Consider the following 12,273-nt stretch of genomic DNA (forward strand, 5'->3'; position numbering starts at 1 on the left):
GCCATGTAACACAGTGGTAAAAATGCCCCTGTGACAACTTTTTTGCAAGGTGTTGCTGCCATTAAATTCTAAGTTAATGATTATTTGCACAAAAAAAAATACTTTTCTCAGTTCGAACATTAAATATCTTGTCTTTGCAGTCTATCTAATATAAGTTGAAAAGGATTTGCAAATAATTGTATTCTGTTTTTATTTACCATTTACACAACATGCCAACTTCACTGGTTTTGGGTTTTGTATTATTACTACAGTATTATGATGATGTAAATAAATGTGCCGATCGGAATGAAAGTTAATGTAACGACTTAAAAGTAATGTATCTTCTTCACAAAAATACTCAAGTAAAAGTCAAAAGTGTATTACATTCAAACTACTCGGACAAGTACAATGTATCAAGAAGTTATTGAAGTAATAGAGTAAATATAGTGTGTCACTACCTACCACCCATGTTAACTTAAATAAGTGTCCATAAGTGGGAATGTGAGTGTGAATACTTGTTTGTTCCGGCCTGGGATAGACTCCAGCTCACCCACATTGTGGACAAGTGCTGTAGAAGTGGATGCCGTCTCAGGACCCAGTGATTGGTTGAAAAGATGATGATGATGATGATGATGCCACGGCTGTTTGTGTGTTTGTAGCTGCCTCAGGGCCAGCAGGGTGCAGGCGGTCCCAGCCCCTCCCAGCCCGGCCTGCTCCACATGCCCCACAGACACAGCCCCCTCCAGCAGCCCTCCTCTTCCTCATCATCCAGCTCTTCCTCTTCTTCTGCGCTCAGCGTGGGGCAGCTGGTCAGCAGTAAGTGTGCCACTCCACAAAATACCCCAAAAGTTGTCGGAATTTTGTTTTGGTTTATAACCAAATTATGCTGGATAAAAGTGACATGTTTGCATTTGCACAATTCAATGTGCATTAAAAGGAGGAGGTAGAAACAGCTTATTTCAATTTACACTTTCTCTGTATCTCAGCGATTACTGATAGTCTGTTCACTTCCTGTGTTTTACAGCTTGGCATTTTAATACATATAAATAAATACACGGGTAAATAAATATATCTAAAAGAGTAAAAATGTACAGACATATTGTAAGTAATATTGTAAGTTTTTGGGGGGTTTTGTATTTGGCTCTCTTTTATAACATGATTTTTTAAAAACGGCTAGTTATTATATAATCGTTTTGTACATTACAAAAATTAAATAATACATAAATAAAGACAAGAGTAAAAATGTACAGACATATTGTAAATAATAATGTAAGTTTATTGTGTTTTTGTGTTTGAATCCCTTATATTATTTAGATGTATTAACATGATTATTTTTTAAATGGTTAATTATATATTCGTTTTTATTGTCCAAAGATAAATAATACAGAACTAAATGCAAAAGAGTAAACATGTACAAACATATTGTACGTAATACTGTAAGTTCAGTGGGGTTTGTTGTGTGTGAATCCCTTATATTATTTAGGTATTTTAACATCCATGCATTCATCCATTTTCTACCACTTGTCCCTTTTGGGGTCGCGGGGGGTGCTGGGGCCTATCTCAGCTGCATTCGGGCGGAAGGCGGGGTACACCCTGGACAAGTCGCCACCTCATCCCAGGGCCAACACAGATAGACAGACAACATTCACACTCACATTCACACACTAGGGCCAATTTAGTGTTGCCAATCAACCTATCCCCAGGTGCATGTTTGTGCATATTTTAACATGTTGTTTTAAATGGTTAGTTACAATGTATATGACCCCGGGTTTTATCACTGATGACGTGTCCAAGCATCACCGTGAGGTGTATTCAAGTTCAGTTTGCTATTGGACAAAAAATTTAAAATAAATAAATGCAAAAGAGAAAAAATGTAAAGACGTATTTTAAATAATAATGTAAGTTTCTTGGTTTTGTTTTGTGTGAGAACCCCTTGTATAATTTAGATGTATTAACATGTAGCTATAACAGGATTTTTAATGGTAATTTTATATTCGTTTTTTATTGTCCAACATGTTTGGAAATACATAAATAAATACAAAAGAGTAAAAATATTGTTAGTGATAATGTACATTTATTTTTGTTTTTTAAGTGTGTGAATCACTTATATTATTTAAATATATTCAAAGGATTTTTTTTAAATGGTAATTTTATCAGTTTTTTTATTGTCCAAAAATGTTATCATACATAAAAAATACAAAAAAATAAAAATGTACAGACATATTGTAAGTTACAGACATATTTTAAGTAATACTGTAAGTTTATTGGGGTTCGTTGTGTGGGAATCTCTTTCATAATTTAGATATTTTTACATGTTTTTTATTAAATGGTGAGTTATTGTGTACTAGTTTTTTTGTACAAAAATTTTAAAATACTTTATTTAATGCAAAAGAGTAAAAATGTACAGACATGTTGTCAACAATAATGTAAATGTATGATTTTTTTTGTTTTTGAATCCTTTATATAATTTAGATATATTAACATGTTTATTTAATGGTTAGTTATTATATATTAGTTTTTCATTGTACAAAAATTCAAAAATACATTAATAAATACACACAAAAAAAATGTATAGACGTATCGTGCTATTGTAAGTTTGTTGTTTTTTTAGTGTGTGAATCTTTTATAATATTTAGATTTATTAACATAATTTGTTTTTAAATGGTAATTTTATACATTTTTTTACTGTCCAAAAATTTAAAAATACATAAATAAATACAGAAAAGTAAAATTGTACAGACATATTGTAAGTAATACTGTAAGTTTATTGGGGTTTGTTGTGTGTGAAACCCATATATAATTTAGATATTTTAACACTATTTTTTTTTAAAGGTTAGTTATTTTGTACAAATTTTTTATTGTACAAAAATGAAAAAATTCAATAATAAATAATAAAGACTCAAAATGTACGGACATATTGTAAGTAATACTGTAAGTTTTTTTGAGTTGTTTAGTGTGTGAATGAATCCCTTATATTATTTAGATATATTAACATGATTTTTTTTTTAATGTTATTTATTACCGGTACTTGTTAGTTTTTTATTGTACAAAAATTTTAAAATACATTAATAAATACAAAAGAGTCAAAATGTACGGACATATTGTAAGTAATACTGTAATTTTATTGAGTTGTTTAGTGTGTGAATGAATCCCTTATATTATTTAGATATATTAACATTATGTTTTTTTTTATTTATTTATTTATTATTTTTTTATTGTTCAAAAATTTGGTGATACTTCACAGATGGATAATACAAAAAAATTACACAATACAAAATAAAACCAGTCAAAAACACCCCAATAGTAATAACAACAATAATGATAAATATTATAGTGGCAATTAGTTTATACAATTAATTAAAATAATTAGTGTTAAGATGCCATAATAATACGGTACAAAACCACATACATTTTCACTTGAAAATGATAAACAGTCATTTAAAAAATAAAAGAGTTGCCAATGTTATTTAGTGCTCTTGTTTTATTCCTCAAGTGACATGTGTTATTTAGGTCTAATGTGTCCAAACATAAAAATATTTTCAAAAACTCAAAACAAAAAAATAGCCCACCTTACATTCTCCAAGTACATGGGCGGCTTTAAAAAAAAAAATTGTCGGCCCCCTATAAATCACTGCGCACGCAGCCTGTCAACACACAGCTATTACCTTTCACAAAGTCGGTATTATTCAGCCAAATTGCATTCATCAACGTCGACTCAAAGTAAAGTCATTTTAAAGATGGCTGCAGCGCCGCGGGATGGCATTACAGAGCCGAAGCGAGCCGCCATTGATCAACTTGTTGTCGACTTGTTGCAGCAACGCACTGGAAACACACCTTGCAAGCATACTTCTAATTAAACATCATCATCATGCTGCACTTTTGTTAACACCTTTCTCTCGCTGAAATTTTTTTTGTTTTGTTTTATAGTTTTTCATGCAATGTCCTTTGCAGAGGAAAACAACTTTTATAAACTTAACAGTAAGGAGCCGTTTTTCTACACATTATTATCAACATCATTTTATAACAATAAGTAGTAAGTCCACATGTCCAGGGGCACAATTTCCTACTTTTTTAGGGTATGCAAACAGAGCCCCCTTTCCCTTCAGGTCTATTAATTTAATTAGAAAAAAGTTTCAATAAAAATTATTTTGTTTCGATTAATCGTTTAATGAAAGTAATTAATAAAAATGTAAAAAATGGTTTTATTTTTTAAATTGTATTTATTTATTGTGTTTGCTATTTTTTTTTTATTAATGCACATGTTAACAGTGTAATTTAAATGTTAATGATATGAATAAGTAGTAAGTTCTCATGCCCAGGGGCGCAATTTCCTACTTTTTAGGGGTATGCAAATACATCACAGGAGCCCCCTTTCCCTCCAGGTCCATTAATTTGATTTAAAAAAAGTTGTAATTTATATTCTGTTGTTTTGATTAATCGTTAAATGAATATAATTGATAAAAATGTATAAAAAGGTCTTATATTTTAATTGTATTTTTTTTATTTATTTTGTATTTATTCATTTTATTTCAAAAAAACATTTTTACTAATGTTAAAATTGTAATTTCAAAGTTTGTTTATTTTAACTATTTTTCCCCAAAAATATGCATTGAGGCTGTAGAGTGTTTTATTCGATTACTGGATTTATTGAACTAACTTCTCAATAGATTACACAATTACCAAAATAATCAATATGCAACCCTAGCCTCGGGTGTGGTTGATTTTTTATATATATATATATATATATATATATATATATATATATATATATATATATATATATATATATATATATATATATTTTAATGTTTTATTTTTAGATATTATATAATAGGTATAATGTGTAGTTGCTACCTGAATATTTACGAGCATCCTCTCGATACTCTATAATATTTCTCTGTTCAGCGCTCTAAAAAACATCCATAAACCTCCATCAGCGTTTTATATACACACTGTAAGTACCGGTATACACTGTCTGTAATGTAGCCACATTCATAATAACATGCAATACTTTCACAGACGCATCACAACGTTCGTGTTTCCTTTCAACAACAACAACACCACTACTAATCATGGCAGACCTCATGAGAGACAACAAAGACTACTTTCGGACAAATGATGATCCAGAAACTTATATTTTTGAGACTGAACATAAGGAGGATGACTTACAAATTTTAGAAGCTGTGTGCTAAACAGAAGCAGCTTTTTTAAAACACTAAGCATCATGTAGCAGTATTGCTAAGTGCTAAACACAGGCATGTGAAATGTCAGCAAAAACTGCGTTTTTAAACATTAATTTTCGCGTCAAAATATCACTTCTGCGATTTATTTATGAAAAAAAAACAAAAAAACGATGTAAATAAAATGTGTTGAACGCTCGCCTGAACCACAGGTACTCGCTGTTCTTCTTGCCTAAACGCCGCAATGAGTCGTAGGACAGGCAGAGGTTCAGGGGCACTGAAACAAGCTCGCTAGTTAGCATAGTTAGCATTATTTAGTTGGATTACTTGTTGTCGCCTGCGTTCGCTCTCCGAGCCACAATGTTGACGGCTTTCTACTTTGCTGCTAATCATATTTGGATGATTACAATCCGAACATTCTTAGTTCCAAACCAGCTGTAATCCCTGAGTATTTATAAGTAGTCAGCAAGAAGGTACCGTATTTTTCGGACTATAAGTCACACTTTTTTTCATAATTTGGCCGGGGGTGCGACTTATACTCAGGAGCGACTTATGTGTGATATTATTAACACATTACCGTAAAATATCAAATAATATTATTTAGCTCATTCACGTAAGAGACTAGACGTATAAGATTTCATGGGATTTAGCGATTAGGAGTGACACATTGTTTGGTAAACGTATAGCATGTTCTATATGTTATAGTTATTTGAATGACTCTTACCATAATATGTTACGTTAACATACCAGGCACGTTCTCAGTTGGTTATTTATGCCTCATATAACGTACACTTATTCAGCCTGTTGTTCACTATTCTTTATTTATTTTAAATAGCCTTTCAAATGTCTATTCTTGGTGTTGGGTTTTATCAAATAAATATCCCCCAAAAATGCGACTTATACTCCAGTGCGACTTATATATGTTTTTTGCCTTCTTTATTATGCATTTTCGGCCGGTGCGACTTATACTCCGGAGCGATTTATACTCCGAAAAATATGGTATATTTTTGACCTGACAAATGTAAACAGAGGTCACAACACCGGAAGTATAGTACCCAAGGGGGCGTGGCTACAGGATAGAGTTGCCAAATGGGAAACATTTTCTAAATTCTTTGCAAGCATGTTATATAATTTTATATTCAATTTTCAATGATAATAATGATAAATAATCTAGTCAAAATTGTGTGGTGCATTACATGGGACATGTATGTGTCAAAAAGACAGCAGAAAGAGGTTGGTTGATGAAAATAAATCTAAAGATAAAATGTAGTGTAGAAACGCACCCAATTGCAGGAAAATAAGTCTTGATTTTCAACATTTTCTTTCGGGGCTGAAGTGGCAGCACTTTGTGCTGATAGAAATGTTCCTCTTTTTTTCGTCAGTTTTCTCAAAGGATGCTCACATGCCTGTAAACTAGAAACATAAACTATTAACATAATAAAACAATCACTTACTGTACAATGTCTGCTCTCACTGGGATACCGACTGATGGGATGTTTATGTTTTACCGTTTAGATGAAGAATTATTCATAATCCTCATGCAAGTAGCAAAACAAAACAATCGTCCTTTTGTGTCTTTCTCGCCATCTCCGCGTCTAAGTTGGATGTCAAAGTTGACATCCACAACCTTTTACTATCCAGGTGAGAGGTATGATTTATAATCTAGAATTAACTTTCACCAACTCAGAGGCGATGCAGCAACTCAGTGTGTCATTATAGCAGAATAAGCTAGTTAGGGCTCTATAGGGATGTCACGGTATGAACATTTCTTATCACGGTTATTGTTATCAATCAATCAATCAATGTTTATTTATATAGCCCTAAATCACAAGTGTCTCAAAGGGCTGCACAAGCCACAACGTTACAAAAATGATCTCGGTTATTATTATCGCGGTAATTTTAAATGTGCTCAAAATTTTCAAAAACTACTTATACTGAAATCCTTTAACGAAGGTTGATTTTAAAAAAAACACAAACACATTCAAAATGTATATGAGGTATGTACCTCAAGTAAAAAGGTGAATGGGCATATGAAAGCAACACATGCATTATAAACAAAGTAATATGGCGGAAACTGAATAATACTATAAATAAATAAAGATTTTGCAAGATGGCACCGTATTGACATAAGACGTAACTGCCCTTTTTGTCCATATAGATAAAAATAGTGTTCATGTATGAAGTCCAGTCTTACACATAGGACTGCACGACCATGGGCAAAATAATAATTTAGATTATTTTTTATCAATATTGATCTCACGATTATTAATCAGGATTATTCTTTATGTTAGGTCGCTGTCAAATAAAAATGTATTTAAAATGTAGTAAGAAAAAAGGAGCAGTGAAGAAGGGGTCCATCAGCAAAATATTTTACAGATTTTTAAAAATGATATTTAAAATGTAGTAAAAAAAAAAAAGGAGCAGTGAGGAAGGGGTCCATCAGCAAAATATTTTACTGATTTTTAAAAAAATATATTTCAAACGTAGTAATAAAAAAGGATTAGTGAAAAGGGGTCCATCAGCAAAATATTTTACTGATTTAAAATTTTTTTATTTCAAATGTAGTAACAAAAAAGGATCAGTGAAGAAGGGGTCCAGCAGCAAAATATTTTACTGATTTTTAAAAATGATATTTAAAATGTAGTAATAAAAAAGAAGCAGTGAAAAAGGGGTCCATCAGCAAAATATTTTACTGATTTTTTAAACATACATTTAAAATGTAGTAACAAAAAAGGAGCAGTGAAGAATGGGTCCATCAGCAAAATATTTTGCTTTTTTTTTTTTAAATTATATTAAAAATGTAGTAAGAAAAAGGGAGCAGTGAAGAAGGGTTCCATCAGCAAAATATTTTACTGATTTTTTAAAAATATATTTCAAATGTAGTAATAAAAAAGGAGCAGTGAAGAAGGGTTCCATCAGCAAAATCTTTTACAGATTTTTTTTTAAATATATTTACAATGTAGTAACAAAAAGGAGCAGTGAGGAAGGGGTCCATCAGCAAAATATTTTACAATTTTTTATACAAAAAAAAGGAAAATGTAGTAATAAAAAAAATAAGTAATGAAGAAGGGGTGCATCAGCAAAACATTTTACTGATTTTTACAACATTTATTAAAAATGTAGTAAGAAAAAAGGAGCAGTGAAGAAGGGGTCCATCAGCAGAATATTTTACTGATTTTTAAAATATATATTTAAAATGTAGTAAGAAAAAAGGAGCAGTGAAGAAGGGGTCCATCAGCAGAATATTTTACTGATTTTTAAAATATATATTTAAAATGTAGTAACAAAAAAGGAGCAGTGAAGAAGGGGTCGATTAGCAAAATATTTTACTGATTTTAAAAAATATATATTTAAAATGTAGTAACAAAAAGGAGTAGTGAAGAAGTGTCCATCAGCCAAATATTTTACAGAAAAAAAATTCAAATGTAGTAATAAAAAAAAGGAGTAGTGAAGAAGGGGTCCATCAGCAAAATATTTTACGGATTTTTTTAAATTATATTTAACATGTAGTAATAAAAAAGGAGCAGTGAAGAAGGGCTAAGTAAACATTGTCCACAGGGAATAAGACGCTCATCATCGTGCTTTTGACTTGTTTCTTTTTTTCCTCCTGCAAGCATCCACACATCTGCTTCCTCTGGAAGGACGCCGCCTCCCCGTCACTCACGAGGAGATGGCAGCCTCATAGATTTTTGGCTTAAATTCGCTTGGAGGATTCCTTCAATAATTCATCCATAATGACCAAGATTAATAATTCACGGGTGCAAACTTTGCTTTGGTAAGCAGGATGCCGGCGCTCCTTGAAATCACGTTTTATTAGCGCAGCAATTCTTCAGCGTGTGGTGTCGTTTGAAGACATGCAAACATTCTTTGTGAGGAGCGCCGGCCTCCAAATGTACTGTTTACATGTCTGAATATGAAAGGTCCTCTTTATTCATGGGCCCGAGATGTAGTGACATGCTGGGTGTCATCATCTTTGTATGGGTGCCTGGCGCTCGCCTGCATTCATGCCTTTATTTCACATTTACCGCGGAGGGCAGCGCATTTTAACTCATCGTGACCCGCTCGCGTTCCCTCAGAGCCACAAACTTCCCAGAATGCAGATTAAAAAAAAATCCCTTTCCCGCAGACCCACAGACCGCCCCCAGCGAGGTGGACGGGGTCAACCTGGAGGAGATCCGCGAGTTCGCCAAAGCTTTCAAGATCCGCCGTCTGTCGCTGGGCCTAACGCAGACCCAGGTGGGTCAGGCCCTCAGCGCCGCCGAGGGGCCCGCTTACAGCCAGTCTGCCATCTGCAGGTAAGGGTGGGAAAAACGACACAAATATGTCCTGCTTTCTCACATTAGACCAGGGGGGTCCAAACTTTTTCCACTGATGGCCGCACACCAAAAAATTTAAAGCATGCTGGGGCCATTTGGAAATGTCTTATTTTAAAAAGCAATACAATATATTCATATTTTAACCTTTAGGGCTTCCCCCAAATTTGGTGCCGGGACCCGGCATATTTCCAGCCATGAAAATGTTCAAAATAAGTCATATATTGTTTTTTATTATTTTTCATTCAACACTTCAATCTCTCGATCAACTTCAGGTCTATCTGTTAATATATATGTACACTACCGTTCAAAAGTTTGGGGTCACATTGAAATGTCCTTATTTTTGAAGGAAAAGCACTGTACTTTTCAATGAAGATAACTTTAAACTAGTCTTAACTTTAAAGAAATACACTCTATACATTGCCAATGTGGTAAATGACTATTCTAGCTGCAAATGTCTGGTTTTTGGTGCAATACCTACATAGGTGTATAGAGGCCCATTTCCAGCAAGTATCACTCCAGTGTTCTAATGGTACAATGTGTTTGCTCATTGGCTCAGAAGGCTAATTGATGATTAGAAAACCCTTGTGCAATCATGTTCACACATCTGAAAACAGTTTAGCTCGTTACAGAAGCTACAAAACTGACCTTCCTTCGAGCAGATTGAGTTTCTGGAGCATCACATTTGTGGGGTCAATTAAACGCTCAAAATGGCCAGAAAAAGAGAACTTTCATCTGAAACTCGACAGTCTATTCTTGTTCTTAGAAATGAAGGCTATTCCACAAAATTGTTTGGGTGACCCCAAACTTTTGAACGGTAGTGTATATATTTGTTTTATGTTTTATGCCTTTTTTTTTCATGACAAAAACAACAAATATTTTCTCCCTAAAAAAAATTTAAAAGTGGAATATTTGCAGTTAAGTAATTGGAGCCTTAAATAGGTCAATAATTCATAACATTGACTTTAAGTCATTATTAGACAATTTTTAAAAAAGTTAGGAAAAGCTAAAATTCTTAGCGATCCAAAAGGGCCCCACGAATACAAGTGTTAAATATAAGTCAACCATTCCCTTTTTTTTTTTTACTTTGTACGCGTCAATCATGAGATTAACTTCAGATTTATACGTCGATTATAATTTTTTATAATTTTTTCCATTTTTCTTTTTGTCAAATGAAAACTTGGTGTTTTTATGGCAAACACACACAATATGCAATTGTCCACAAAAAGATTTTCAAAGTGCAATATTTAAATTGAAGTAGTTGGAATCTTAAATAGGTTAATGTTTCATAACACCATTGGTTTTATTTCAAGATATATTTTGAGTAATGACAGTTTTAAAAGAACAACAATCCCACCAACATTTCTGGGGATCCAAAGGGCCCCACTCATAAAAGTGTTAAAAATAAGTCATACATTGATTTTCTTTTTCACTTTCATTGCTTAAGTCTCTAGATCAATTTAAGATCTATCCGTCAATCATAAGTTTGTCATTTGTTTTTATTTTTTGTTTAATGCTCTTTTTGTCAGAGAAAGCTTTGTTGTTTTGTATGACAAAAACACAAAATATGCAATATTTGACAATCCATCAAGCGGTGCAGCTTCAGTCATACCAAAACATTTTGACAGATTTTTGAGCGCCGTGTGTATTGTTCTTTATTTTCAATGGAACATTTAAAGTTTTGGTGTTGTTTACTGGTGTCATATTGCAGTCTACACGTATCTCTTATGTGTGACTGCCATCTACTGGTCACACTTATCATTACACCATGTACTAAATAAAATTGCTTCAAGGTCGGTAAGCACAACCAGAATTATTCCGTACATTAGGCGCACCGGGTTATAAGGCGCAATGTCGACTTTTGAGAAAATTAAAGAATTTTAAGTGAGCCCTATCGTCTGAAAAATACGGTACTTTCTACTTTTACTTGAGCTAAAGCAGCGGTTCTTAAACTTTTTGACCTCAAGGCCCAACTTTTCCACTACAGAGGGTCTGGGGACCACTCGAATATTAACGCTAAATTAGTCATCTTACTCTTGATTTTAACCGTATTGAATAATTATACCTAACCGACTTACAGTTTACAACCTTGTCAAATGATATGAAACAATGTGTTACTCGAAACTATTGTTATTTATTTAACACATAAACCTTAGGCTTATGTCATAAAAAAAAGGTCAGTCTACACCAGGGGTCAGCAACCCAAAACGTTGTAAGAGCCATATTGGACCAAAAATACAAAAAACAAATATGTCTGGAGCCGCAAAAAAATGAAAACCTTATATAAGTCTTATAATGAAGGCAACGCATGACGTAAGTGTCTATATTAGCTATAACAGCCTACTATCAAAATGACTATGTGTCGCAGGCTGAAGCAAATCTTCGTTGACAGAAATGTTGAAATTGAATATTTATTCCACACATTTTTACATTAGAAACCATTAGTAAATCAGAGGCTACTCAGAAGTTGAGATAACTCCTGGAAATTACTGGCTTTTAATGGCCAAAGGTATAGATGTGTGTGTCCAAGTTAAAGGAAACGACAGACTGTCTTCTTTTAATAGATTTATTACAATCTTTGGCAAGTTTGTCTAAGCAAGGTAATGTTTGCTGTGGTCTGGAACACCATGGCACACAAACAACTATCTGAAATGCAGCCAATATTACATACAGATAATGTGTCATGAGACATGCAAATATAAATCATACACAAATAGGATAAAAGTAAAGGATATTAAATGAGCTCAAATATACCTACAAATGAGGCATAATGCATGTTAGCACTGATTAGCTTGCAGTCA

General features: G+C 32.9%; 1 protein-coding gene across 8 annotated transcripts in view; it reads left to right on the plus strand.

Moving 5' to 3' along the window:
• pou6f2 (POU class 6 homeobox 2) overlaps positions 1 to 12,273 on the plus strand; it is a 245,996-nt gene that overhangs the window by 217,277 nt on the left and 16,446 nt on the right. For all 8 annotated transcript variants that reach the window (XM_062020832.1, XM_062020830.1, XM_062020835.1 and 5 more), the window contains 2 exons: positions 639 to 795; positions 9,286 to 9,454. In XM_062020832.1, coding sequence (XP_061876816.1) covers positions 639 to 795; positions 9,286 to 9,454 — 326 coding nt within the window. The remainder of the gene's footprint in view (positions 1 to 638; positions 796 to 9,285; positions 9,455 to 12,273) is intronic.

This window comes from Entelurus aequoreus, linkage group LG15 (assembly GCF_033978785.1).
Source record: "Entelurus aequoreus isolate RoL-2023_Sb linkage group LG15, RoL_Eaeq_v1.1, whole genome shotgun sequence".
Taxonomy (NCBI): domain Eukaryota; kingdom Metazoa; phylum Chordata; class Actinopteri; order Syngnathiformes; family Syngnathidae; genus Entelurus; species Entelurus aequoreus.